Source organism: Mustela lutreola, chromosome 13 (genome assembly GCF_030435805.1).
Source record: "Mustela lutreola isolate mMusLut2 chromosome 13, mMusLut2.pri, whole genome shotgun sequence".
Lineage (NCBI taxonomy): Eukaryota > Metazoa > Chordata > Mammalia > Carnivora > Mustelidae > Mustela > Mustela lutreola.
In genome coordinates, this window is record NC_081302.1 from 78,507,461 (window position 1) to 78,534,574 (window position 27,114).

The window sequence follows — 27,114 nt, forward strand, 5'->3', positions numbered from 1 at the left end:
GTTGCTTGGGAGAGGTTTAATTCTATTTTGAGCCAGCACTGAAATTACCCAATCTTCCTGATAACTCTCTGTGTTGGAACATCCCAAGACCACCCCCAGGTTAGTGGTTGGCTAGGACTCATGGGACACCACATACATAGTTGTGCTCACAGCTAAGATTTATTATAAGGGAAGGAGACAAATCAGAGGGAAAAGGCACATGGGATGAAGTGTAGAGGAAACCAGGCAAGCTTCCAAGAGTCCTATCCTAGTGGAATCACACAAGACACACTTACATTCTTTCAGCATCCAATGGGACACGGGAGAAGTGTTGTCTGCGAGGGAAGCTCATTACAGACTCAGTGCCCAAGGTTTTTATTGGGGGTTGGTCATGTAGGCACCTCTGCCTGTCATGTACCGAAATTCTAGACTCCCAGAAAGAAAGGAAATACTAAGCATAAACATATTGTTTACACAGTTTAGGTACATTGAGGCACTTTTATCAGTAAGGGAAAACCTTACTGATTTGGGGAGGGCGGAAACCCTCCCCAAATCAAGTTCCTAGATACTGGCCAAGGGTCAATCTTGCATGCAGGCCTAAGGCTATCTTTTCTGCACACACCCACATCTCCATCTATAACTCAGAATGTTCTCCTGAATTCTAGGATCACATTTTTGTGTTTCAATTTTTTTTTTAAGTCAGAAAAAAAAATAATTCAAACTATTATATTTATCTTTAATAATAGTAGTAGAATATAATTTGAATATTTTTTATGGGGGAAGGGGCCCAGAAAGGCAAAAGTGCTTGAGAGCCCATGAAAGTCCTGCTCCTCTCATTATGCACTTCAGCTACACTGTCTTCTGCAAAGAACTGTGAGTTCCTTGAAATTATCCTCAGCATCTGGCATGATGCCTGGTACATATAGTAAGTCACTCAGTATATATTTAATAAGTAAATGAATAAAAGTGCCATAAATAGGTAGGCCCTGGCTTATAAATGGCTCTTACATTAAAAGTTTGTAAGTTTTTTTTTTTTTTTTTTTTAACTCAGAACACATTTACCATAGATACAATATCATATGTTTGTGGTTTGAGGCAAGAGGGGAAAGGCTCCCAGGCCAGCCCACAAAAATCTACATTACCCAGAGTGTTTCTGAAGTACGATTTAAGTGCAGCCAAAAGCAGAAAAAACTAATAGTCCTGCAAGTTAACAAGGAGAACAAGAATGAAATTGAAAAAAGTATTTTTAAAAAAATTATCTTGAATGTTGAATGGTGATGCTTGAGACTCCATAAAGGAAGCCTTTCTTTACTTTTTTTTTTTTTTTTTTTTAAAATGAAAGCTCTACATCCGAGTAGGGCTTGAACTCACCACCCCAAGACTGAGTCACAAGCTCTACGGACTGGACCAGCCAGGTACCTCAAAGATGTCTTTCTCAAATTTCAAGTTACCCTTTCCTCATTGGCTGCTCTGTTTACTTACCACAGTGGCTAAACCAGGCCCCTACTTCTGCCTCGGGCCACCTTGCTCTGTAAATGGTGGTTTTGGTTGTGTGTGCTCTGCTTTTCTTGTCCTCACTGCCTCCATCTCTCTCTCCTGACTCCTGTCCCCAACCACTGGGAGGGGGTGAAGGGCCCTCCAGCCAAAGAGCTGGCAGACAGGCTGGTCATTTTGACCGTGAGGAGAACCACATAGGCAAGTGGGAAAGGGGCTTGGTGGTTGCCAGTGCCTTGGCAGAACAGGTTGGCCCTTTTACAGCTTAGTTCTAAATGTGTCTCACCATTAACTGGACTCAGATTTTTTTTTTCCTTGCAAAGAAGAAGGTTTTAGGTTTAATCTTAAAGAGTGTTCTGTGTGATTGTTTGATAGTAAAGTTGTTTGTATCTTAGTGCTGATGATAGTAAACACCTTATTCAATATAACATTGTCATGAAGCTCTTTAACCAGTTCAGGTGAGAACAGAGGTTTAACCTTCTCAATTCAGTATACAGAGAGGGATAATTACCACATCCTCCTAAGGGAAGTATACTATATATCTATGAAAAGGCATTTTCTGAAATGGCCAGTCCTCATGAGAAACAAAAAATAGCCATAACCCCTTAATAGGGGGTGAGGATTACAACTTCAATGATTTTATAATGTTGACCCCCAAAATGCAGCGTGTGTGTCTGTGTATGTATGTGTGTGAGAGAGAGAGAGAGAGAGATATAAGGGGTGGGCGGAGAGAGAGAGAGAAAGAGAGATCTGGACAGCCTGAATAATTTATCCAAGGTCACACAGGTTGTTAGAAGCAAGACATAATATCCTTTGTAATTTTTTTAATGTCCTACTTTATTAATTACAAAGAATTATTCAAAGCTCTAACCCCTTCTTTTAACTTTCAAAATATGTCTAACTATGGGTCTTACAAGGCTAATGACTCACTCTAGGGAAAGGCCTCTTCTAACCTAGTCAGGACAAATGCTGAACCATGGGTTATCTTACTCTAGGATTTTGGGGAAGTTTGAGCTGAGTCATGCTGTTCCAAGGATTCAGTAGAGTTCCAAAGCCGGTTGGTGAGGGCTTAAACCTCAGATCTATAGCTGTCTGTTACTAATAAGTATTGGTCGCTGCTCACTTTTGATTAATTTGATTAATCTGATTAATTTTAATAGCATCTGTTAGAGCAGTGCAGGTTTCAGATCACAGGTGGGGACAGGTGCAATGAAGATGTCATTTCAGGCATTTCTCATTGTCATTCAGATAATAAGGTCCTAATTCTTTTATAATGAAGTGAATTTTTCTTAAAAAAAATAAAGCTGAGAACATTCAATCTGTTATATTCATGTCCCAAATATAAACTCCTAGAATTTCAGGACTAGGAGAAGATGGGCCGTTTTCTAAGCACATTTTCTTTGGGCTCTGAAAGCCTGTACTTAATATTTCTCAATCACTAGTTGCCACACTTGCTTTTAAACACAAATGTATCATTTCCCTTTCACTACACACTCAATATTGTATGAGTTTGGGTCTCTGAGTAGTGAACACCCATACAGGATTACATGCAAGGGATTTACTGGGGGAACACCTGTTAAGGAGAAAGGTGAGGGAGCAGGCATAGGTGAGAACTTCCAGGCTGGGATATAGGTATGTTACCTAAGAAAGGAAGGGGGTAGGGGGAGGCTTAGGTAGGAAAAGCTTCAGACTGCAGTGGAGTTCTGAGACTCTCAGGTGGGAAGTCAAGGCTGATGGGAGAGGAATGGTCCAGCTCCAGCTCTTGTACTCAGGCTCAGTCATTGGCTAGGGCCAGCCTGGGGATCAGCATGGCAAGGGCCAGAGTGCCAGGGCAGACCCAATAGTGTGACACTTGGAGGTTGACAGTCACTTATGCTCCCCCATCAAGGTTCTCTTGAGTGGTGCAGCTTCATGACCACCACAAATATTTAACGCTCTTCACTTCTAGAAACTTCTAGATCATGGTTTGATCCTGGTTTACTCTGACTCCTTCTTTGCTCTCCAAAACCACCCATACTGGTTTTCCATTCCTTTGATTCCAATTGCCATCAAATAAGTTAACATGACTCTGGATCGTATCTTAGCTTGCTTTTCTCCATATTAAATAATCTTATTCCTTTCACTGCTATCCTTTGAATCTGCATAAGGTTTGCCAAGGCCCTTTGCCAAAACCCAGAACCGCAACCTATGTTCTATGTGAGCAGGGTGATCTTTGGGAGTTGACTGACAATACTGAGATTAGGAACACAGATTCTGGAGACAGATATCAGCTTAAGTCTCAGATTTGCCACAAGTGCTAGGAGAACTTATGGAACTACTTCACCTTTCTGGTTGTTTTCCTCACTCAGGAAAATGAGTTGAATAATACTCACACCTACCCGGTGGGATTGAATGCACGAATACACTAGGAATCCATCGCCCATAGTAAGTGCTTCATAAACATCAGCATAAAATATTAGCATTATATTCAGTTTTGAGCTTTACTAATAAAAGGACTTGGGTTGCTGACTCATACCCAGTTTGTGATCCATTTGGCTAAGCCTTGAGGTACTTTTGTTCATTATTTATTCTCAGAATCTGCCAGTGTGATAATGAGGTCCTTATTTTTCCTTCCCAAATGTACCATACTATTTTTATTCTTGCTCACTGACCCTCTGTCTCCTCCAGCTTTTCTGCAAAGTCTGTGCTTCTGGGAATCAGTTAAAGGTTTTTATTTCTGTTTTTGTTTTTGTTTTAGTGATGCTGTGAGGCAAGAGATAAGAAGCTGTCTTTTATTATTGTTAAAATAGTCCATCTCTGAGTTTTAACAGCTAATGCCCTTTCTGGATTCACAGCATTTCCTGGGTTTTCAGGAAGCTGGCATAGCCACAGAACTCTTCGATCCTTATTTCATGAATAGTAATATATTGAAAGGTTATTTGCCAAATCCAAACACGGTCCTTATTTTATCCTCTCCCATAATCAAGGGGAGGGTACAGCCCCACTCTCTAGGGCTACTAATAATAAGTAGCACATCATCTTAATTTTCTATGAAATTTCATTTTCCAAAAGAGATTTCATGCTTATTATCTCATGTGTGAAACAACTTGAGACTAGGTTGGGTAAGAATAATTTATGCTTATTTGGGAAGAAACCGAAGTATAGAAAAGTGAATAATTGGCCCAAGTCAACCAAAAGGCCAGTGGCAGTGCCAAAAACAGACCTTGGTTCTCCAAATTTGCATTGGAGGCTCTTCATTTTGGGCCAGACTGCTTCAAGGCAGGCTAGAGCTACACTCCCAGAATAATGGCAGAAGGGCTCTCCTCCTTCTACCATGCAGGGGTCTAGAACAACATCCCTCCATAGACAGCTTGTCTTTGTCCTCCCAGTAGGGAATAAGTAGTCAGTCCCTGAAGCTTCTAGACAGGTCTCATATCTGGGTCACTGGGGTATCAGTCAACTGGCTTTTGAGGTATGAAACCAAACTTTTTGGGCAGCAACATAAAATCTCAGACACTTAATAGGCCTCATGAATTCTGAATTACTATTTTAGGAATCTGAGCCCAAGCCTGCCTGTTAGTTACACTGCTTTTAAGTAATATCATTAATAACTCTATACTCCTAGGGACTAGTGGCCCATATGTGTTTGAATATGTTTGATCCATGTTTGGTTGCCTCAGGTGCAATTTACAAGCAATTATTTGCTGAAAGCAGTCATTTTTCTAAATGTCTTTTTTTAAAAGATTTTATTTATTTATTTGACAGACAGAGATCACAAGCAGGCAGAGAGGCAGGCAGAGAGAGAAGAGTAAGCAGGCTCCCTGCTGAGCAGAGAGCCCCATGTAGGGCTCGATCCCAGGACCCTGAGATTACGACCTGAGCCGAAGGCAGAGGCTTTAACCCACTGAGCCACCCAGGTGCCCCTCTAGATAATGTCTTAATGTAGGCTTGAATTAAAAAAGGGATTGAATCAAAGTAGGAACCTGAATTTGAGTGCTGCCATTTGTAATAGAACATTCTCGCTTATCTCTTTATTCATTTTCTGCCTTATTATTGCTGCTTGTTTAGCATCCCTTTCTCCATTCTTTTAGGGGAAATACTCTTCCTTCATTCTCTGTGTTACTTTCCATGTGGGTACTTACTGGAGTTGATGCAGGTTACTGGTAGGGCTGCCGATCACAAGATCTCTTTCACTTTCTTCAGAAGGCTGCAAATGTGGCCAACTTAGCTTAGCCAGCTTCTCTTTCCCGGTCAGGTGGTAAATGCATGGCTGACTTTGCAAGAAGTCACTAAATTGTTTTCCAAAATGGTCCTACCCTTGACATTCCTACCAGAGATGTATAAGCCAGAGCCAGCTGTGTAATTTGCTAGATCTGTTGCAAATTCAGATGTGTGGTTCACTGTTCAAAAGGCAGGAAATATAAGGCTCTTTTCTTCTGCAATCTCTTTCTCGACTTGTCATGGTGGTTTTTATTTGTTCATGTTATTAATTATTAGCGTGAAGTTTACTGCTTCGTCTTTATGTTATGCAATGTCAAAGAAATATATATATTTTATATACACATATATGTGTGTGTATATATATATGGAAAACTTTCTTTGTGTTATGATGTTTGGACACCTCAAATGTCTTTCTGGCTGGAGAGAGACTGCTCCCTCCTAGGCTAGTTGATTTATATTCTCCCACTCTCCCAGGACCCATTAACCATAGACTGTCGCCCGGGCCAGGCACCTGCCATCTGACATGGGACACATTTGAACCTGAACTTCCACAAAAACAAAAACAAAATACAAAACTCTGTTAAGTCTGATCTTATTATTCCTGATCTGGGTGCTTTCACTCATTTACACTCCAGTAAACATTTGTTTCAACTAAATGTGGCAAATGCTGAGACCTGCATCAACTCCAGTAAGTACCCACATGGAAAGTATACCCCTGGGGCACCTGGGTGGCTCAGTGGGTTAAAGCCTCTGCCTTCAGCTCAGGTCATGATCCCAGGGTCCTGGGATCGAGCCCCACGTTGGGCTCTCTGCTCAATGAGGAGCCTGCTTCCTCCTCTCTCTCTCTCTGCCTGCCTCTCTGCCTACTTGTGATCTCTCTCAAATAAATAAAATCTTAAAAAAAAAGTATACCCCAGTCCCACATCCCTAGCCAGGGAGCTCACTGCTGGAGATGACATCACCTCAGATGATGTGGTCTCTACCCAAGACTCACCATCGGAGATGACTTTGGCCACTGCGTGAGAGATATTTCGCCCTGGATACTAAGATCACAAATGATGACCCCAGACTGCCAAATTGGACACGAGGCATGTTTGCCTGCCTTCCTTTAATAGTAGGGATTCTGTTATGTTTCTGAGTTCACTGCCCGCTTAGCCCAGGATCCTAGTATATTCCTTGCTCTCTTCTCAGATATGCATCCTGCACTCCCATGCCTAACAAGAAATCTGGTAGAAGTTACTACTATCTGTGCCATTCTAAAAATAAATGGAGATTATCATTTTCCCCAGGAGGCACTTGCTTCATATTAGTCAACACATTGACCCTCCTACTACCCACCTGCAGCTTCCCACCGCGATCTCCCACCTTGCATCTCAGACCACCACCAAACCACTGTTTCCTCTTGGTTACACACAGAACCAGTAGTCTTAATATATACTCTATGAACTTATCATTTCATACCCTTCGACCACATAACTGCCAGACCTACCACCTTGACCTGAACATATTTCTAACAAACTTTGAACTCCTCTAAAATATTATTTAAAACCTTCAAAATTTGGGATCTATTTTTCTTGGCTAATGTCGTGTTGATGGGAAATGTAGTTGTGGACCTGCCTGTGGAGACTCCTTGTACTTCTACTTCTGTTCCTCCTCTCTACTCTCATAATAGAATATTTTCTATGCTGTTTAGGGCAACTTAAGCCCTTAGTCCAAAAACCACCATTACTATCACCACAAACTTTCCTTAATATGATGTTAAAAATCAGAGGGCCAATTGCATTGTGTGTGTATATGTGTGTGTGCATTATCCCCCTGTACATTAACACATTCTGACATCTTAAAAATCTTTTCCAACTGGGGAGTACATACCCTCCTGGGCTAGCCAATTCTTTTTTATTTTAATTTATATAATTTTTTTATTTTTTTAATAAACATGTATTTTTTATCCCCAGGGGTACAGGTCTGTGAATCGCGAGGTTTACACACTTCACAGCACTCACCATAGCACATACCCTTCCCAATGTCCATAACCCCACCCCCATCTCTCCAACCCCTCCCCCCAGCAACTCTCAGTTTGTTTTGTGAGATTAAGAGTCAGTTATGGTTTGTCTCCCTCCCAATCCCATCTTGTTTCATTTATTCTTCTCCTACCCCCTGAACCCCCCATGTTGCATCTCCACTTCCGCATATCAGGGCGATCATATGATAGTTGTCTTTCTCCACTTGACTTATTTCGCTAAGCATGATACCCTCTAATTCCATCCACGTCATCGCAAATGGCAAGATTTCATTTCTTTTGATGGCTGCATAGTATTCCATTGTGTATATATACCACATCGTCTTTATACATTCATCTGTTGATGGACATCTAGGTTCTTCCCATAGTTGGCTATTGTAGACATTGCTGCTAAAAACATTTGGGTGCACGTGCCCCTTCGGATCACTACGTTTGTATCTTTAGGGTAAATACCCAATAGTGCTATTGCTGGGTCATAGGGTAGTTCTATTTTCAACATTTTGAGGAACCTACATGTTGTTTTCCAGAGTGGTTGCACCAGCTTGCATTCCCACCGACAGTGGGGGAGGGTTCCCCTTTCTCCGCATCCTCGCCAGCATCTGTCATCTCCTGACTTGTTAATTTTAGCCATTCTGACTGGTGTGAGGGATATCTCATTGTGGTTCTGATTTGTATTTCCCTGATGCCGAGTGGTATGGAGCACTTTTTCATGTGTCTGTTGGCCATCTGGATGTCTTCTTTGCAGAAATGTCTATTCATGTCTTCTGCCCATTTCTTGATTGGATTATTTGTTCTTTGGGTGTTGAGTTTGCTAAGTTCTTTATAAATTTTGGACACTAGCCCTTTATCTGATATGTCGTTTGCGAATATCTTCTCCCATTCTGTCAGTTGTCTTTTGGTTTTGTTAACTGTTTCCTTTGATGTGCAAAAGCTTTTGATCTTGATGAAATCTCAATAGTTTATTTTTGCCCTTGCTTCCCTTGCCTTTGGCGATGTTCCTAGGAAGATGTTGCTGCGGCTGAGGTCGAAGAGGTTGCTGCCTGTGTTCTCCTCAAGGATTTTGATGGATTCCTTTCGCACATTGAGGTCCTTCATCCATTTTGAGTCTATTTTCATGTGTGGTGTAAGGAAATGGTTCAATTTCGTTTTTCTGCACGTGGCTGTCCAATTTTCCCAACACCATTTATTGAAGAGGCTGTCTTTTTTCCATTGGACATTCTTTCCTGCTTTGTCAAAGATTAGTTGACCATAGAACTGAGGGTCTATTTCTGGGCTCTCTTTTCTGTTCCATTGATCTATGTGTCTGTTTTGTGCCAGTACCATACTATCTTGAGGATGACGGCTTTGTAATAGAGCTTGAAGTCCGGAATTGTGATGCCACCAACGTTGGCTTTCTTTTTCAATATCCCTTTGGCTATTCGAGGTCTTTTCTGGTTCCATATAAATTTTAGGATTATTTGTTCCATTTCTTTGAAAAAGATGGGTGGTACTTTGATAGGAATTGCATTAAATGTGTAGGTTGCTTTAGGTAGCATAGACATTTTCACAATATTTATTCTTCCAATCCAGGAGCATGAAACATTTTCCCATTTCTTTGTGTCTCCCTCAATTTCTTTCATGAGTACTTTATAGTTTTCTGCGTATAGATTCTTTGCCTCTTTGGCTAGGTTTATTCCTAGGTATCTTATGGTTTTGGGTGCAATTGTAAATGGGATTGACTCCTTAATTTCTCTTTCTTCTGTCTTGCTGTTGGTGTAGAGAAATGCAACTGATTTCCGTGCATTGATTTTATATCCTGACACTTTACTGAATTCCTGTACCAGTTTTAGCAGTTTTGGAGTGGAGTCTTTTGGGTTTTCCACATGTAGTATCATATCATCTGCGAAGAGTGATAGTTTGACTTCTTCTTTGCCGATTTGGATGCCTTTAATTTCCTTTTGTTGTCTGATTGCTGAGGCTAGGACTTCTAGTACTATGTTGAATAGCAGTGGTGATAATGGATGTCCCTGCCGTGTTCCTGACCTTAGTGGAAAAGCTCTCAGTTTTTCTCCATTGAGAATGCTATTTGGTGTGGGTTTTTCATAGATGGCTTTGATGATATTGAGGTATGTGCCTTCTATCCCTACACTTTGAAGAGTTTTGATCAGGAAGGGATGCTGTACTTTGTCAAATGCTTTTCCAGCATCTATTGAGAGTATCATATGGTTCTTGTTCTTTCTTTTATTGATGTGTTGTATCACATTGATTGATTTGTGGATGTTGAACCAACCTTGTGGCCCTGGAATAAATCCCACTTGGTTGTGGTGAATGATCCTTTTAATGTACTGTTGAATCCTATTGGCTAGTATTTTGGTGAGAATTTTTGCATCTGTGTTCATCAAGGATATTGTTCTGTAGTTCTTTTTTTTGATGGGATCCTTGTCTGGTTTTGGGATCAAGATGATGTTGGCCTTGTAAAATGAGTTTGGAAGTTTTCCTTCCATTTCTATTTTTTGGATTAATTTCAGGAGAACAGGCATTAGTTCTTCTTTAAATGTTTGGTAGAATTCTCCTGGGAAGCCGTCTAGCCCTGGGCTTTTGTTTGTTTGGAAATTTTTGATGACTGTTTCAATCTCCTTACTGGTTATGGGTCTGTTCAGGCTTTCTATTTCTTCCTGGTTCAGTTGTGGTAGTTTATGTCTCTAGGAATGCATCCATTTCTTCCAGATTGTCAAATTTGTTGGCGTAGGTTTGCTCATAGTATGTTCTTATAATTGTTTGTATTTCTTTGGTGTTAGTTGTGATCTCCCTTCTTTCATTCATGATTTTATTTATTTGGGTCCTTTCTCTTTTCTTTTGGAAAAGTCTGGCCAGGGGTTTATCAATCTTATTAATTCTTTCAAAGAACCAGCTCCTAGTTTCATTGATTTGTTCTATTGTTTTTTTGTTTGTTTGTTTCTATTTCATTGATTTCTGCTCTGATCTTTATGACTTCTCTTTTCTTGCTGGGTTTAGGATTTCTTTCTTGTTCTTTCTCCAGCTCCTTTAGGTGTAGGGTTAGGTTGTGTACCTGAGACCTTTTCTTGTTTCTTGAGAAAGGCTTGTACCGCTATATATTTTCCTCTCAGGACTGCCTTTGCTGTGTCCCACAGATTTTGGACTATTGTGTTTTCATTATCATTTGTTTCCATGAATTTTTCAATTCTTCTTTAATTTCCTGGTTGACCCATTCATTCTTCAGAAGGATGCTGTTTAGTGTCCATGTATTTGGGTTCTTTCCAAATTTCCTCTTGTGATTGAGTTCTAGCTTCAGAACATTGTGGTCTGAAAATAGGCAGGGAATGATCCCAATCTTTTGATACCGGTTGAGACCTGATTTAGGACCGAGGATGTGATCTATTCTGGAGAATGTTCCATGTCCACTAGAGAAGAATGTGTATTTTGTTGCTTTGGGATGAAATGTTCTGAATATATCTGTGATATCAATTTGGTCCAGTGTGTCATTTAAGGCCTTTATTTCCTTGTTGATCTTTTGCTTGGATGATCTGTCCATTTCAGTGAGGGGGGTGTTAAAGTCCCCTACTATTATTGTATTATTGTTGATGTGTTTCTTTGATTTTGTTATTAATTGGTTTATATAGTTGGCTGCTTCTATGTTGGGGGCATAGATATTTAAAATTGTTAGATCTTGTTGGACAGATCCTTTGAGTATGATATAGTGTCCTTCCCCATCTCTTATTATAGTCTTTGGCTTAAAATTTAATTGATCTGATAGAAGGATTGCTACTCCTGCTTTCTTCTGATGTCCATTAGCATGGTAACTTCTTTTCCACCCCCTCACTTTAAATCTGGAGGTGTCTTCGGGTTTAAAATGAGTTTTTGGTAGGCAGCATATAGATGGGTTTTGTTTTTTTATCCTTTCTGATACCCTGTGTCTTTTGATTGGGGCATTTAGCCCATTAACATTCAGGGTAACTATTGAGAGATATGAATTTAGTGCCATTGTATTGCCTGTAGGGTGACTGTTAGTCCTACTAACTTTTAGGCTCTCTCTTTGCTTAGAGGACCCCTTTCAATATTTCCTGTAGAGCTGGTTTGGTGTTTGCAAATTCTTTCCGTTTTTGTTTGTCTTGGAAGCTTTTTATCTCTCCTTCTATTTTCAATGATAGCCTAACTGGATATAGTATTATTGGCTGCATGTTTTTCTCATTTAGTGCTCTGAATATATCATTCCAGCTCTTTCTGGCCTGCCTGGTCTCTGTGGATAAGTCTGCTGCCAATCTTATATTTTTACCATTGAATGTTACAGACTTCTTTTCCTGGGCTGCTTTCAGGATTTTCTCTTTATCACTAAGACTTGCAAATTTTACTATTAGGTGATGGGGTGTGGACCTAATCTTGTTGATTTTCATGGGGGTTCTCTGTGCCTCCTGGATTTTGATGCTTGTTCCCTTTGCCATATTGAGGATATTCTCTCCAATAATTCTCTCCAGTATACCTTCTGCTCCCCTCTCTCTTTCTTCTTCTGGGATCCCAATTATTCTAATGTTATTTCGTCTTATGGTGTCACTTATCTCTCGAATTCTCCCTTAGTGGTCCAGTAGCTGTTTGTCCCTCTTTTGCTCAGCTTCTTTATTCTCTGTCATTTTGTCTTCTGTATGGCTAATTCTTTCTTCTGCCTCATTTATCCTAGCAGTGAGAGCCTCCATTTTTGATTGCACCTCATTAATAGCTTTTTTTACTTCAACTTGGTTAGATTTTAGTTCTTTTATTTCTCCAGAAGGGCTTTTATATCTCCCAAAAGGGCTTCTCTAATATCTTCCATGTCTTTTTTGAGCCCGGCTAGAACATTGAGTATTGTCATTCTGAACTCTGGATCTGATATATTACCAATGTCTGTATTGATTAGGTCCCTAGCTTTCAGTACTGCCTCTTGTTCTTTTTTTTGTGTTGAATTTTTCAGTCTTGTCATTTTGTCCAGATAAGAGTATATGAAGGAGCAAGTAAAATACTAAAAGGGTGGCAACAACCCCAGGAAAATATGCTTTAACCAAATCAGAAGAGACCCCAAATCATGGGGGGTTGGAGGGAGAAAATGGATAAAAAGAGGTTCAGAAAAAAAAATAAAAGAAAAGAAGCAATTAAAAAAAAGCAAATGAATAAAGAAAAATTATAAAAAAGAAAAATATATATATTAGATAAACTAGTTAAAAACGTTAAAAAAGAAAAGGGTAAAAGTTAAAAAAAATTTAGCAGAAGAAGAGAAAAAAATTGAAAAAGAAAAAGAAATTAAATTAACTACAAGACTAAAGAATCACAGGGAGAAAGCCATGAGTTCCGTGCTTTGCTTTCTCCTCCTCTGGAATTCCGCTGCTCTCCTTGGTATTTAAACTGCACTCCTTGGTAGGTGAACTTGGTCCTGGCTGGATTTCTTATTGATCTTCTGGGGGAGGGGCCTGTTATAGTGATTCTCAAGTGTCTTTGCCCCAGGCGGAATTGCACCGCCCTTACCAGGGGCCGCGCTGAGTAAGCTGCTCGGGTTTGCTTTCTGGAGCTTTTGTTCCCTGAGCGCTTTCCGTAGAGTTCCGGAGGATGGGAATACAAATGGCGGCCCAGAGAAGCCGAGAGCCTGGGGCCCCACTCCTCAGTGTGCCCTCAGAGAACAGTGCCCAATTACTCCTGTCTCCGTGGCCCCCGGCTGCGCTCCGAGCTCACCGAGCCTGCGACCGGTTCAAGGTAACTCTGAGCTGGGAGCTCCCTCTCAGCTCTGTCTCTGTAGCCGGCTTCCCTGTTCTAATACCTGTAAGCGACACTCAGACACCCCCGATCCTTCTGTGACCCTGCGGGACCTGAGGCCACGCTGACCCTGCGTGGGCTTCACCCTGGTTTAGCCTCTGGAGCGGTGTCCCTCAGTGGAACAGACTTTTAAAAGTCCCGATTTTGTGCTTCGTTGCTCCGTGGCTTGCTGGGATCCGGCCCCTCCCCCCAGGATCTATCTTCCCGTCGCCTTGGATTCACTTCTTCGCTGGTCCTACCTTTCAGAAAGTGGTTGATTTCCTGTTTCTAGAATTGCTGTTCTTCTTCTCTTCGATCTGCTGTTGGATTTGTAGGTGTTTGCAATCTTTAGATAAGTTATCTAGCTGATCTCCAGCTAGCTGAAGTAGTCTCAGCCTGCTACTTCTCCGCCGCCTTGACTCCTCCCTCTGGGCTAGCCAATTCTTAAAGATAGCAATGAATTCAGCCTGAGCATGCTGTTGATACATGAGCTGTCCAATCCAGAGCTATACCTCCTCTCCCTGGCCCATCGCACCCCAGTAGGCTATATTCCTTTACCTTTATCTTGACACGTTTTCAGGTAACTAGGGACCACCCCGGTAGTCCAAAGCCTCCAGAAATGATTCAGATTAGTCTATCCTACGTTGTTCTCTTGCCCTGTCTTGACTTCTCCAAGGAAACACCAATAAAGACCCTGGTCTAAGTGCATCCCTTCTGGCCCCACCCCCCGCTGGCACATGTAACCACCCCCACTCTTGTTTTCTGCCTCTTGACCACTCTGGCATCTCAGATTTCACCTTGTGCACCTCCTGTCTCTGGGACCCATAAGTGTAATTACCTTTGTTTTGTCTTGAGCTACTCCTCGTCTCCGCTTGTGTCTGTACCTGCCTGATGGTCTCATGAAAGAATCCCAATCAGCCAGTTTTAGGTACAAATCCAATAGCTTTTAGCTTGTATGTGGAATCACTGAAATTACACAGTTTGGAGTTTACAGAGCATATATTTAATCAGCTCTTCGGAAAGCAGTAGAAACACTGCACGAAACTAAGTCAACTCTATTTCTCTTCTTGACACATGCACTTTGTAGCAAGGCTACCTTAGGCTTAGTGATGACTGAGAAAGAGCTGAAAGGAGCAGGAACTCTAGCTGTCTGATCTTTTTTGTTCCTTTTAGGTCCTAGGTCTTCATTCCCAGTGTAAGTAGTTGGCTAACACAGGGGGTAACACAAGTGAAAAAGCATTCTTTGGTGTTTCATGTTTCTTAGAATGCTACTGCCCCTTTCTTCATTCAAAGGAAGTTCTGGTTCAAATGGCAAATATGGCTTCTTGAGTAGGATTGCCCATGTTAGCAAATAAAAACCCGAGATAAACGATTAAATTTAGGTCTCAGAGAAACCACAAATCATTTCTATGGTACAAGTACATCCAAAATCCTGCATGGGACACACTGTATTTTACCTGGCAACTCTGTGTCTTAGGGCTATCAGTGTCCCAGATTTCTCAGTCAGACATGCAACATAATTAGTTTTTTAAAACTGTGTAAAATACATGGAACCATTAAGCATTTTTAAGTGTCCATTCAGTGGCAATGAGTACACTTAAACTGTTGCACAATTGTTACCCACAGAACTCTTTTCATCTTGCAAAATGGAAACTCTATAGCATTAAACACAAACTCTTCATTTCCCCCTTGCCCCAGCCCCTTGGCAACCACCATTCTACTCTCTGTCTTTATGAATTTAGCTGCATTAAGTACTTCAGATGAGTAGGATCATGTAGTATTTTTTTTTATAGCATTTTAAAGCCCTTTTGCAACTCATTATGTCACTTAGCATAATGTCTTCGAGGTTCATCCATGTTGTACCATGTGTCAGAATTTCCTTTTTAAGGCTGACTAATATTCCATTGTACACGCATGCCACATTTTGTTTACCCAGTCATCCACTGATTGATACTTGCATTTCTTCTACATTTTAGGTATTGTAAATAATGCCTCCATGGATATGGGTGTACAAATTCTCTGCTTTCATTTCTTTCGGGATACATACCCATAGATGGGATTGTTAGATCATATGATAATCCTATTTTAATTTTCTGAGGAACAACATGATTAGTTTTTATTTGCTTCGATTCTTGTTGAATGCTCATGCATTGCATTCACCAGAATTCTGTGCTCATGGGACACTGCAAACACCATGTCTAAACGAGGCAGGAAGGGACAAACAGGCATATAATGAACATTTCCTCTGCTCACATGCATTTTCCATTGTTTCATTGGACTTCACTTAGAAAACACTAACTCAAAGGTAAAGTTGTCTGGCTCTTAGATTTTAGCCATTGTATGGTTGTGAAATGGTATCTCATTGTAGTTTTAATTTGAATTTTCATGATGATTAATGAGGTTGACAAACTTTTTTTTCTGTACTTGTCAGCTCTTTATACCTCTTCTATTTAGTCCTGTCTTTATATAGTTATATATGTTTCCCATCCCCCCCATTGGTTTATCTTGTTAGTGTTTAGTTGTAAGAGTTCCTTATGTATTATGAGTATCAGTCACTTGTGATCCATATCTATGTGTGTGATACTAGATTCTAGATGCATAGATGCTATGTATCTATGTAGTTATCTATAATATATATATATATATATATATATATCAATATACATACATACTATACATAAATATATACACATTATGGATGTTTTTTCCTCCCAGTGTCTGACTTGCTTTTTCATTTTCTTACTCGCATCTTTGAAGGAGAATGTTTTTAATTTTGGTGAAGTCCAAATTATCAGTGTTTGTCTTTTATCATTTATGCTGTTTGTGTCTTACCTAAGAATCTTTGCCTAATCCCAAATCACAGAGATTTCTTCCCTCCTCCTTCTCTTGTAATGTCTTCCTCCCCCACCACCTTCTCTTAGTCTTCTTTAGCTGTTATATTTTAAATCTATGATCCATTTTGAGCTTATTTTTTTGGGTCGTGGGATGTAAGAATCAAGATTAATTTTTTTGTTTGTTTTTGAATATGGATACTCTCTTGTTTCAACTCCGTATGCTGAAAAGACTCTCCTTCCCACTGAACTCTTTGGTGAGAATTAGTAAATGTGTATGTGTGAGTCTATTGCTAGGTTCTCTGTTCTGTTGTGTTGTATTATATATCTTTTCTTACACCATACTCTATTCTTTTGGCTATGTTAGATCCTTTGTGTTGTCAGATAGATTTTATAATCAGCTTGTTAATATCTATGTAAAAGAAGGTTGTGGCTGTGGGGAGGGACACCTGGCTGTCTCAGTCAGAAGAGAATCTGATTCTTGATCTCAGGGTCATGAGTTCAAGACCCAAGTTGGGTGTAAATAAAAAACTTTTAAGTCCCTCTCCACCAAGGATGTTGGCATTTTGATTGGGAATGCATTGAGTCTATAGATTGGGACTATACAATTGGGAGAGAAATAACATCTTAAAAAACATTGAATCTTTCAAGCTATCAATATTGTATATATCTCCATTTATTTAGGTTTTCTTTAATTTCATCAATGATTTGTATTTTTTTTTAGTGTATTTTGTATATTTTGTTAAATTTATGCCCAAGTATTTTGGGTTGTCTGAAGTCATTGTAAATGCTATTTTTGTACAATTTTAATTTCTAGCTCTTCATTACTAGCATATAGAAATGCAATTGGTTTTTGTATTTTGAGCTTATATTCTCTGATTTTGCTAAACTCCCTTATTCTAGTAGCTTTTAAAAGATTCTTATATTCTTTTGATGGCTGCATAGTATTCCATTGTGTATATATACCACCTCTTCTTTATCCATTCATCTGTTGATGGACATCTAGGTTCTTTCCATAGTTTGGCTATTGTAGGCATTGCTGCTATAAACATTCAGGTGCACATGCCCCTTTGGATCACTACGTTTGTATCTTTAGGGTAAATACCCAGTAGTGCAATTGCTGGGTCATAGGGCAGTTCTATTTTCAACAATTTGAGGAACCTCCATACTGTTTTCCAGAGTGGTTGCACCAGCTTGCATTCCCACCAACAGTGTAGGAGGGTTCCCCTTTCTCCGCATCCTCGCCAGCATCTGTCATTTCCTGACTTGTTAACTTTAGCCATTCTGACTGGTGTGAGGTGATATCTCATTGTGGTTTTGATTTGCATTTCTCTGATGCTGAGTGATATGGAGCACTTTTTCATGTGTCTGTTGGCCATCTGGATGTCTTCTTTGCAGAAATGTCTGTTCATGTCCTCTGCCCATTTCTTGATTGGATTATTTGTTCTTTGTGACAACATGGATGGAACTAGAGCGTATCATGCTTAGTGAAATAAGTCAAGTGGAGAAAGACAACTATCATATGATCTCCCTGATATGAGGAAGTGGTGATGCAACATGGGGGCTTAAGTGGGTAGGAGAAGAATAAATGAAACAAGATGGGATTGGGAGGGAGACAAACCATAAGTGACTCTTAATCTCACAAAACAAACTGAGGGTTGCTGGGGGGAGGGGGGTTGGGAGAAGGGGGGTGGGGTTATGGACATTGGGGAGGGTATGTGCTTTGGTGAGTGCTGTGAAGTGTGTAAACCTGGCGATTCACAGACCTGTATCCCTGGGGATAAAAATATATGTTTATAAAAAATAAAAAATAAAAAAAAAGATTCTTATATTCTGTGTACCAATCATTTCATATGCAAATACATTTTTTCCCCTTTTTGATATGTATGCCTTTCTTTTTTTTTTTCTTCTTGTCCTGTAACACTGGGACTCCCATTACTTTTAGTTAATTGAAAATATTTTATTTCTCTCCTATCTCTGAAGGTTTCCTTCTCTGGACATAACATTCTGGATTGATAAAGTTTCACTTTCAACGCTTTGTTGATTTTGTATCTTTGACTTCTGGCCCTATATTGTTTCTCATCAGAAACAATGTACGTTTGTGATATCTTCTTTCTCTTGCTGCTTTCAAGACATTTTCTTTATCTTTGGTTCTCAGCAGTGTGACTACAATGTATCTGGGTAGTTTTATTTAAATTTATTTTATTTGATGTTCAGTGAACTTTTGGGATCTGTGAGCTTTAATCAAATTTTGGAAAACTTTGGTCATTATATCTTTAAATATTTTTATGACTCTTTCTAATTCTCTTTTACTTCTGGTTCTTCTATTATATATATCTCTTTTTTTATATATATATAAACATATATTTTATCCCCAGGGGTACAAGTCTGTGAATCGCCAGGTTTACACACTTCATAGCACTCACCAAAGCACATACCCTCCCCAATGTCCATAATCCCACCCCCTTCTCCCAAACCCCCTCCCCCCAGCAACCCTCAGTTTGTTTTGTGAGATTAAGAGTCACTTATGGTTTGTCTCCCTCCCAATCCCATCTTGTTTCATTTATTCTTCTCCTACCCACTTAAGCCCCCATGTTGCAACACCACTTCCTCATATATCTTAATCTGCTTGGCATGTCCCCCCACAGGATCCTTGGTTTATCTTATCAGGATTTGACTGATAAGAATAACTCATATAACATGTCCAAGGAAAATTAGGTTCAAATAAATCAGGGTGTCTTTAGAGAAATTACAAAAGATGGTCCTGTACGTGACTGTGTGTATGTGTGGGTGTGTGTGTATATAAGAGGGGAGATGATGGGGTTTACATATCATCCCATGATGGTACAATGGTTAGGACTATTAGCTCTGCAGACAGACACACTGGTTTCAAATTCTGGTTTTGCAACTGAATTACTGTGTGACCTTGAGCAAGTTACTTAGCTTCTTGAAGCCTCAGTTTCTTATCAATGAAATGGGAACAATATTAGCATAGGTGTAACTCAGAGGGAGATATTGTGGGTTCGTTTCCAGATCACTGCAATAGAGCTAATATTGCAATAAGTATAATATTGCAATGAGTCAAGTAAATTCCTTGGTTTTGCAGTGCATATAAAAATTATGTTTACACTATGCTGTAGACTATTAAGTGTGTAATAGCATTATGTCTAAAAAAAACAATGTGCATACTTTAATGAAAAATACTTTATTGCTAAAAAATGCTAACCATTATCTTTCAGTGAGTCATAATCAATGATTATAGATTACCATAACATATATAATAATGAAGAAGTTTGAAATATTGCAAGAATTACAAAAAAGTGATACAGACACAAAATGAGCAAATGCTGTTGGAAAAATGATACTCACATACTTACTTGATGCAGGATTGCCACAAATCTTCAGTTTATAGAAATTGCAGTATATATAAAGTGTGGTGTTCATGCACCTAATTTATGGAGCTATAGGAAGGAAAAATGGTATTTTGTTGTTTGAATTAGCATTTTTTTAAATTAATGAGGCTGAGCATCTTTGAATGTAATTATAAGTCGTATTTTTCCCCATGAATTGCCTGCTGACATTGTTGTGCATTTACATATATTCATTGAATTAATATTCATTAGGTTATGAGTTTTTTATTACCTTAGTATGAAATTAAAATACAAAGATGTAGTATTGCAACTATATCTTACTCATTTACTATTTTGTTGATTATATGTGTTAAAAATTCTTATTCTTAGTTCAATTTTTACAAACTTTGTTTATTAATTTTTTGTTAAGAAATGTTTAATTATTATAAAATAAAATCTGACAATATTTCTCTTTATAGCTGTTGGACTGAGGGACTCCATTACCAGCTGGTAATTGGCCAGAGGCCACACTCAGTCCCTTGCCACATGGGCCTCTCCAACATGGCGGCTTAGTTCATCAAAACATGCGAGCTAAGAAGGTAACAGAGTCTGCTAATAAGACAGAAGTCACAGTATTATGTAATCTACTCAGCAAATTAGCATCCTGTCATCTTTGTCATTTTCTGTTGGTTAGAAGCAGGCCGTTGGGTCCAGCCCACCCTCAAGAGGAGGGGATTCTAAAAGGGAATGATTACCAGGAGACGGGTTACTCCTCTTTTTCCTTTGCCTGCACATCCAACCCATCAGCAAATCCTACTGGCTCTGCCTTCCACATATTCAGAAACAACCACTTTCTCACTACCTTCACTGCAATCACTCTGGTCTGAGCCATTACTCTCTTTCAGCTGGAGTAATGCAATAGCCTTCTAATAGGTCTCCCTGCTCCTGATTTTGCCTTTATGGACTCTATTTCCAAAACGAAAGCTAGAGAGATTCCATTTAAAATTTGATCATGCCACTTCCCATCTGACTTGAAAAAACCAAGGTTCTTATAATGGCCATCAGCCTACTATCCCTGGCTACCTCTCTGGCCTTATTTCCTATTATTCTCCCCTGCACTCACTGCACATCAGCCACTCCTTGCTATTTCTGAAACAAGTATGCTCCCATTTTAGGGCTTTGTATTAAATACTGCTTCTGCCTGAAATTTTCCTCCTCCATAACTGCATAGTACCTTCCTACCTTATTTATTTTTTTTTTATTTCACAGAGAGAGAGAGAGAGAGAGAGAGATCACAAGCAGGCAGAGAGGCAGGCAGAGAGAAGGGGAAGCAGGCTCACTGCTGAGCAGAGAGCCCAATATGGGGCTCGATCCCAGGACCCTGAGATCATGACCTGAGCCGAAGGCAGAGGCTTAACCCACTGAGCCACCCAGGTGCCCCCCTTCCTACCTTATTTAAGTCTTTACCCAAATATTATCTTTGTAGCGTTGCCTTTCCTAAACATCCTATTTGAAATTGCAAACTCCTATTCCCTATTCCCATTGCTTGCTTTGTTTTTCTGCATAACACATAATATGCTTTCTGTCTTAATCTGCACTAGAATGTAGCCTCCATGAAAACCAGGATTCTTCTACTTTTTTAAAAAAGATTTTTTTATTATAGGAAGAGAGAGCACATATGAGTGAGGGAGGGGCAGAGGGAAAGAGAAAGGGAAAGGGAAAGAATGTCAAGCAGACTCCATGCCCAGTGCAGAGCCCATGCAGGGCTCAGTCCCATGACCCTGAGACCATGACCTGAGCCAAAACCAAGAGTTGGGTGCTCAACTGACTGAGCCACCCAGGCACCCTGAGAACCGAGATTCTTGTCTGGTTTACTGCTATATCTACAGCAACTTGAACATGGTAATGGATTAATACATATTTGTTTAGTAAGTGAACATATTTACATATTTAATCCATCTGAAATTAATTTTTATGAATGTTGGAGAGAAGAATGTACCTTAATCACCCCGCCCCAAACAGGGCCAATTATTCCAACATCTTGTATTTAATGATCTATCCCACACACCACCACTTCCCCCTGAACTGAAATAGTCTAAATAGAGCATAATGTTCCATAGAACATTATCTATTTCTCTACCAGTTTTTTAATATTCTAGCTTTATGGCATCCTTTAATGAGGCTTGGCCACATGAACACTGGAGCTGGATAATGAGTCTGTATTCTCAAAAAGAATTTGTAGATTTTCACTCTAGTTCTCTGATATTTCCTATGACTCAGTCCCCCTTTGGATTTCTGGATTTTTCTCTTTCATGCTAAATGAATAATGAACCAAAACACTGGTGATGATGGTGATGTTGATGATAAAGAAGAACCCACAAATCCACCAGCCATGACATCTTTTGGATTAGAGAAGTGATTGATGAACAATGACAAATCAGATAAAATTGACAGTAGTAGGCCATTTTGTACAGCCAAAGCTTTCACCAGCTAGCGCATGATCTCCAGCTCCTCTCAAAGTCTTCCTCTGAGACTCCTCAGAGTGTCTCACATGTGCCTACGAACAAGCTCTCTCAGCTCCCATCTACTGTCTAAAGCTACAATTGTCAGTAAAGATCCGATACTGTAGAGGTCACATCTTAGATATGTCAACCCTGGAACATCCCCTGAGAAACAATTTCCTGTTTAAGAGTAGACTTGAAGGTTTGGAATATTTTCCATGGTAATTATAGAAATTAAGTGAGCTTAGCTTGGTTCACTCAAATTGTCTCAATCACGTTATATCTTTTAACAGCTAAACCTCTGTACAAATAAGGGAAGAAACTGAGTCATGGTTGACTGCCCCAGCAAAATTACACTTTGCCTCACAGGAAAGGGAACCATTGATCTTTGCTACTAGATGTGCCCAAGTTCCCTGGGGTGATACAGGTAGTAACAGTAGGGAGTGACCAGAGTTTTCCAGAACCTTGTAGAGAACCAAAAAAGAATAAGATGCTAGTGTCATACCACTATCTACTCAGACACTTCGTAAGGGAGCCAACACTGTACCACCATTTTGTTCTTATTTTAGACCCTGCCCACTTATAGCAGAATTTGTAGTTTCAAGTGAGCATACCCCCGTAGGGACCCAACACATTTTAAAACTAAGAAACTCTAAGAATGAGGTTATCATCACTGGATACAAATTTGGTCCCAACAAAAACAAAGCCAGAAACATTTCCAGCAGTCATTAAGGTCTTCAGAACCATGACTGACATCAATCTGTAGCCAAAAATGTCAGAATTCTTCTGAGTCTAACAGGAAGACATGCCAAAATAAATACACGAATTTAATCATTTGGCAAAAAAGCCTTCCAATAAGAAAGTGAAATCAAAGGAGAGACCTCAAATGTTGATTACAGAATGCATCACTTCCCCAACAATGACAAAGCTGTATCATCAGATAACTCAGTCCAGTGAACTTTTAATATTATTGTGTCAACAGCAGAGCCTCTGGGAAAGCTGAATAGAAAATAAACAGATTTTTTTTTTCATTTTCTATGTCAGGACATTTGAATGAAAACTGGTTAGGTTTATTTACATTATTTCAGTGACATCTAGAAACAGCAGCGGAGACTATGAGTGGGAATGACACATCCCTCTTACCAGCTCTGAGAACGCATGTGGAGAGGCTGCATTTAGATGAAGAGAAAAGGGTAAGATTTAAGGTAAATGAATAAGAAAAATGCCTCGATGACTTCACCCATTGGAGCATCCTCTAGCTTTTGCTTTACAGATTGTCACAGCCTGGCGTTTTGAGTGACTCGGGTAAACTCAACCACAGCAAGCCAAGGTGCTTAGGCCTGGATTTTGTAAGCTTGTAGAGAGGGACACTGTAAGAAGTGGCTCTTGTGCTGCAAACGCCCTCACGTTATTTCTGAAGAGCGCATTGGTGGGCTCATGTTACCTTCCTTTTGAGCACTACAGGGTCAGACCTCCCTATTCTGATGTGCTGCCAATCATGTGAAAAAATATGCTCGGACTGGGGAGTCCAACTTCTAAGTGCCTTGCTCATCCTCCACATCTGACTTTTGGTTATTTCTTGCTTTACAGGATCTTTACAGATAGTACGGGGAGATGCCAGAACTGTGCTATCCCATTGCCACTGAATTCCTAGCCTTCTTTGTGCCTTTGCGAAGACTTCTAAAACAACTAGAGGAAATGCCCTGTCTTCAGCCATATGCCCAAACTAGGAGGCTTATCTGCCCTGATCCCCCTCTCATCTGGCTGCTATGGTGTCAGTTCAAGTCTATGGAATGTCTACCCACTAGTCCTGGCTTACTGAAATCTTGGATGGTCATCGTGGAAGGCTCTACTTTTTCCATGAAGCCATCTTTGCTTAATCTAATAGAAACCGATCTGCCTCATTAATAATTGTTTCTCCCTCAAGGCTAGAGTAAGATCTTCAGAGAACCATGGCTCTGAAAAGGTTTTGGTATTCTTCCATTATTCAAAATGCAAACAATACTAAAATATAAAATATATGTACAAAGGTCTAACCAGTTCTACCCACCCCCTCCATAATTGCCAGACAGGAATTTTTTTTTTTTTTTGTGGGGGGAGGGAAGGGACAGAGGGGGAGAGAGAGAGAGAGAAAATCTTACGGAGACTCCATGCCCAGCACAGAGCCTGATGTGGGGCTCAGCTCATGACCCTAGAGATCACAACCTGAGCTGAAATCAAGAGTCAGACACTTAACCAACTGAGCCACCCAGGTGGCCCAACAGATTTTTAAAACATATATAAAATTCTTTCAAAAATTATTTTGGTCCCTCTGATTTGGTAGTATTCAAGATGATGCTAAGGCTTTCTGTCTATTGGATTATTCACCTGCTTCCTTCACTAGAAGAAGAGATTGGGGGCTTTGGCTGATTAATCACTGTATCTCTGAAGCCCAGAATATAGCATCCACATACAATAGGTGTTCAATTTGTTCAACTAATGAATAAAAGGGAAATTTTCTGGCTGTCTTCAAATGTATCAAGACCTTCATGTGGGGGATATGTAGGAGGGGATACCAGTTTAGGTTTTCTCCTGTGCTTCTTAAGACAAGGACCTATGTGGGGCGCCTGCGTGGCTCAGCGGGTTAAGCCTCTGCCTTCGGCTCAGGTCATGATCTCAGTGTTCTGGGATCAAGCCCCGCATCGGGCTTCTTGCTCAGTGGAGAGCCTGCTTCCCCCATTCTCTCTATGCCTGCCTCTCTTCCTACTTGTGATCTCTGCCTGTCAAATAAATAAATAAAATCTTAAAAAAAAAAAAAAAGACAAGGACCTATGCATGGGAGCTACTGAGACTGAATGTAAGAATTCTGTGACATTTAGAGTTGGTCAGCATTACCGTTTTATGGCCTTGTGAAGTAATAAACTCCCCATCTGTAGAAGTACTCAGATTTGAGGAGCATCTGAAAGGGAATTCCTTTTTCTAGAGAGGAGTTGGAAGAGATGCCTGGGATACACAGAATGATGATGCTCCCAATGATGTCTATATCCTAATCTCTAGAACCTTTGAGTGTTATTTTACATGGTAGAAGGCATTTTATACATGTGGTGGACCTTAACATGGGGAGATTATTCTGGACTATTGGGGTGAGGGAGAGAATCTAATTATGTGTCCTTAAAATCAGACATTTCCTGGCTGATGTTGCAGTCAAAGGATAATGTGAAGAACAGAGAGGTGCAATATTGCTGGCTATGAAGAAAGAGGAGGGGAGCCACAACCCAAGGAATATGGTTAGCCTTTAAAAGATAGAAAAGGCAAGAAAAGAGTCCCCTGCCCCACACACAGCCTCCAGAAAGGAACACAGCCCTGTTAGCACTATTTTTATGACTTGTGTTGAGTTTTTGACTTCTGTTGGAACTCTAATGTACAGAACTGTAAAATAATAAATTTGTGTTTTAATCCATCAAGTTTGTTGGAAAATGAATACAACCACCTGTAAGGTTGTTTTCCAGATCTAGGGTTCTATAATGCTGAATTGTTGGGAGGAAGGCCTGGATTAGAGCCAGGAAAACAACTCCAAAGTTGAGGGTTTTTAAGCATGGAGGTTGTTTATTGAGTAGATTGTGAAATCCCTATCTCTCACAAGTTTAAAGATCAGAATGGGTGAATGTGATTGGTCTAGAGCTCAGTCTAAAGTTCCATTACCCAAGACTTCTGTGGGTAAGCTAGATGAAGTCTCACTTCCTGGAGTCTATAAAGGGTCTCAGAAGTGAAAAGGTAGGGTTTCTGTAAGAATGGAGCAAACTGCGTTCATTCATTCATTCATTCATTCATTCAAATAGCCTTTAAGTGCAATTTCCCTTTGGAATGCTTTGGGTTTTAGGTGAAAATGTTCAAAATGAAGCAATTTAAAAATTTCTATTTCTTATTTGGAATGGATATAAAATTTCACATATAACACAGCCATTGATCTTATGATCAAATGAGCCTGCCATTTGATTTTGAGTGTTTGAGCAAGGCTGCCTATTTCCATAAAAAAGTCTGTTATAATAGGAACCATTTTGATTATTTCTTAAATTTAAGAAAACTCCCTTTTGCCTCAGGGGAGCACAAGCCTTTGAGCCTGCAAATCAGTTTTCACACAAGGAGAACCCTCTCCAGGAACCTGTTCTGACTAGCCAACTAAGGTTGGAGTTTCACCTGAAACTCCCTCTGATCTGTGCCTTCATGTGTCACTGGCCTCTGGCTTCAAGGAAGTCAGCACGTGTGCCTTAAGAAGTACCTAGATGTTGCTGCTCTTTTTGGGGGGGGGGGGCATTACACTTGTTTTGGAAAGTAAAATGTAAATTGATATGGACTGTGGATAATTCCACGAGCTATTCAGCCATATGTAACGTGAGGGATTTCTCTGAAACTGATAAGTGGCATTTTGACCACAGAGTCACTGTCTCAAGTCCGCCTCCCGTCCCCATGTGGAATTCAGTTAGATTCTTGTGTCTGTTTGAAGGGAGGTGGAGAGGGAGTGGGTATAGGGGGCAGCTAGTTATAATTGCCTCCTTTGCACCCTCAGAATGTCTCATCTGTCCTCATGCACCAACCAGTTTAGTGGTAAAGAATCTAATTTTGCATCAGCGATGATGAGGCTACTTCACCTAGGAGCTAGCTGCTGCAGCTGGGCTTAAAAATCTGTTAGCCGGGAGATACCATTATGATGGGGCTGGATGTGGCCTTCAAATGACCAGTTACACTACCTAGAATTCCTAGACCTCGGACATTAACCCCATTTCATCCAGAGGACACTGAAGAGGAGAGAACTGTAGAGTCTTATTATAGGTCATCTTCTGACTGCTAGTCCTATTTTTTGACTCCTAGTCTAGTGCGCTTCATGGTGCAGAGCACTATGACCAAAACTGGTTTCTAATACAGCTGAGGCTAAACATTTCATAAAGAGATTTAGCATCTTGGTTAAGAGAACAGCCTCTGGAGTCTAGGCTAACTGGGTGTGAATG

At 40.1% G+C, this 27,114-nt stretch overlaps 1 protein-coding gene across 11 annotated transcripts in view; it reads left to right on the forward strand.

Moving 5' to 3' along the window:
* Positions 1-25,545, forward strand: part of RNF6 (ring finger protein 6) — a 39,119-nt gene extending 13,574 nt beyond the window's left edge. The window contains exons 6-9 of one of the 11 annotated variants that reach the window (XR_009346858.1): positions 1,322-1,394; positions 20,108-20,227; positions 23,174-23,334; positions 23,720-25,545. Coding sequence is in view for 2 of the 11 variants with exons in the window: in XM_059143878.1 (XP_058999861.1) it covers positions 1,322-1,394; positions 3,822-3,829 (81 nt within the window). In the remaining 9 variants the exon portion in view is untranslated. The other 10 variants (XR_009346862.1, XR_009346863.1, XR_009346860.1 and 7 more) reach the window with 10 other exon arrangements.
* The last annotated feature ends 1,569 nt before the right edge of the window (positions 25,546-27,114 follow it).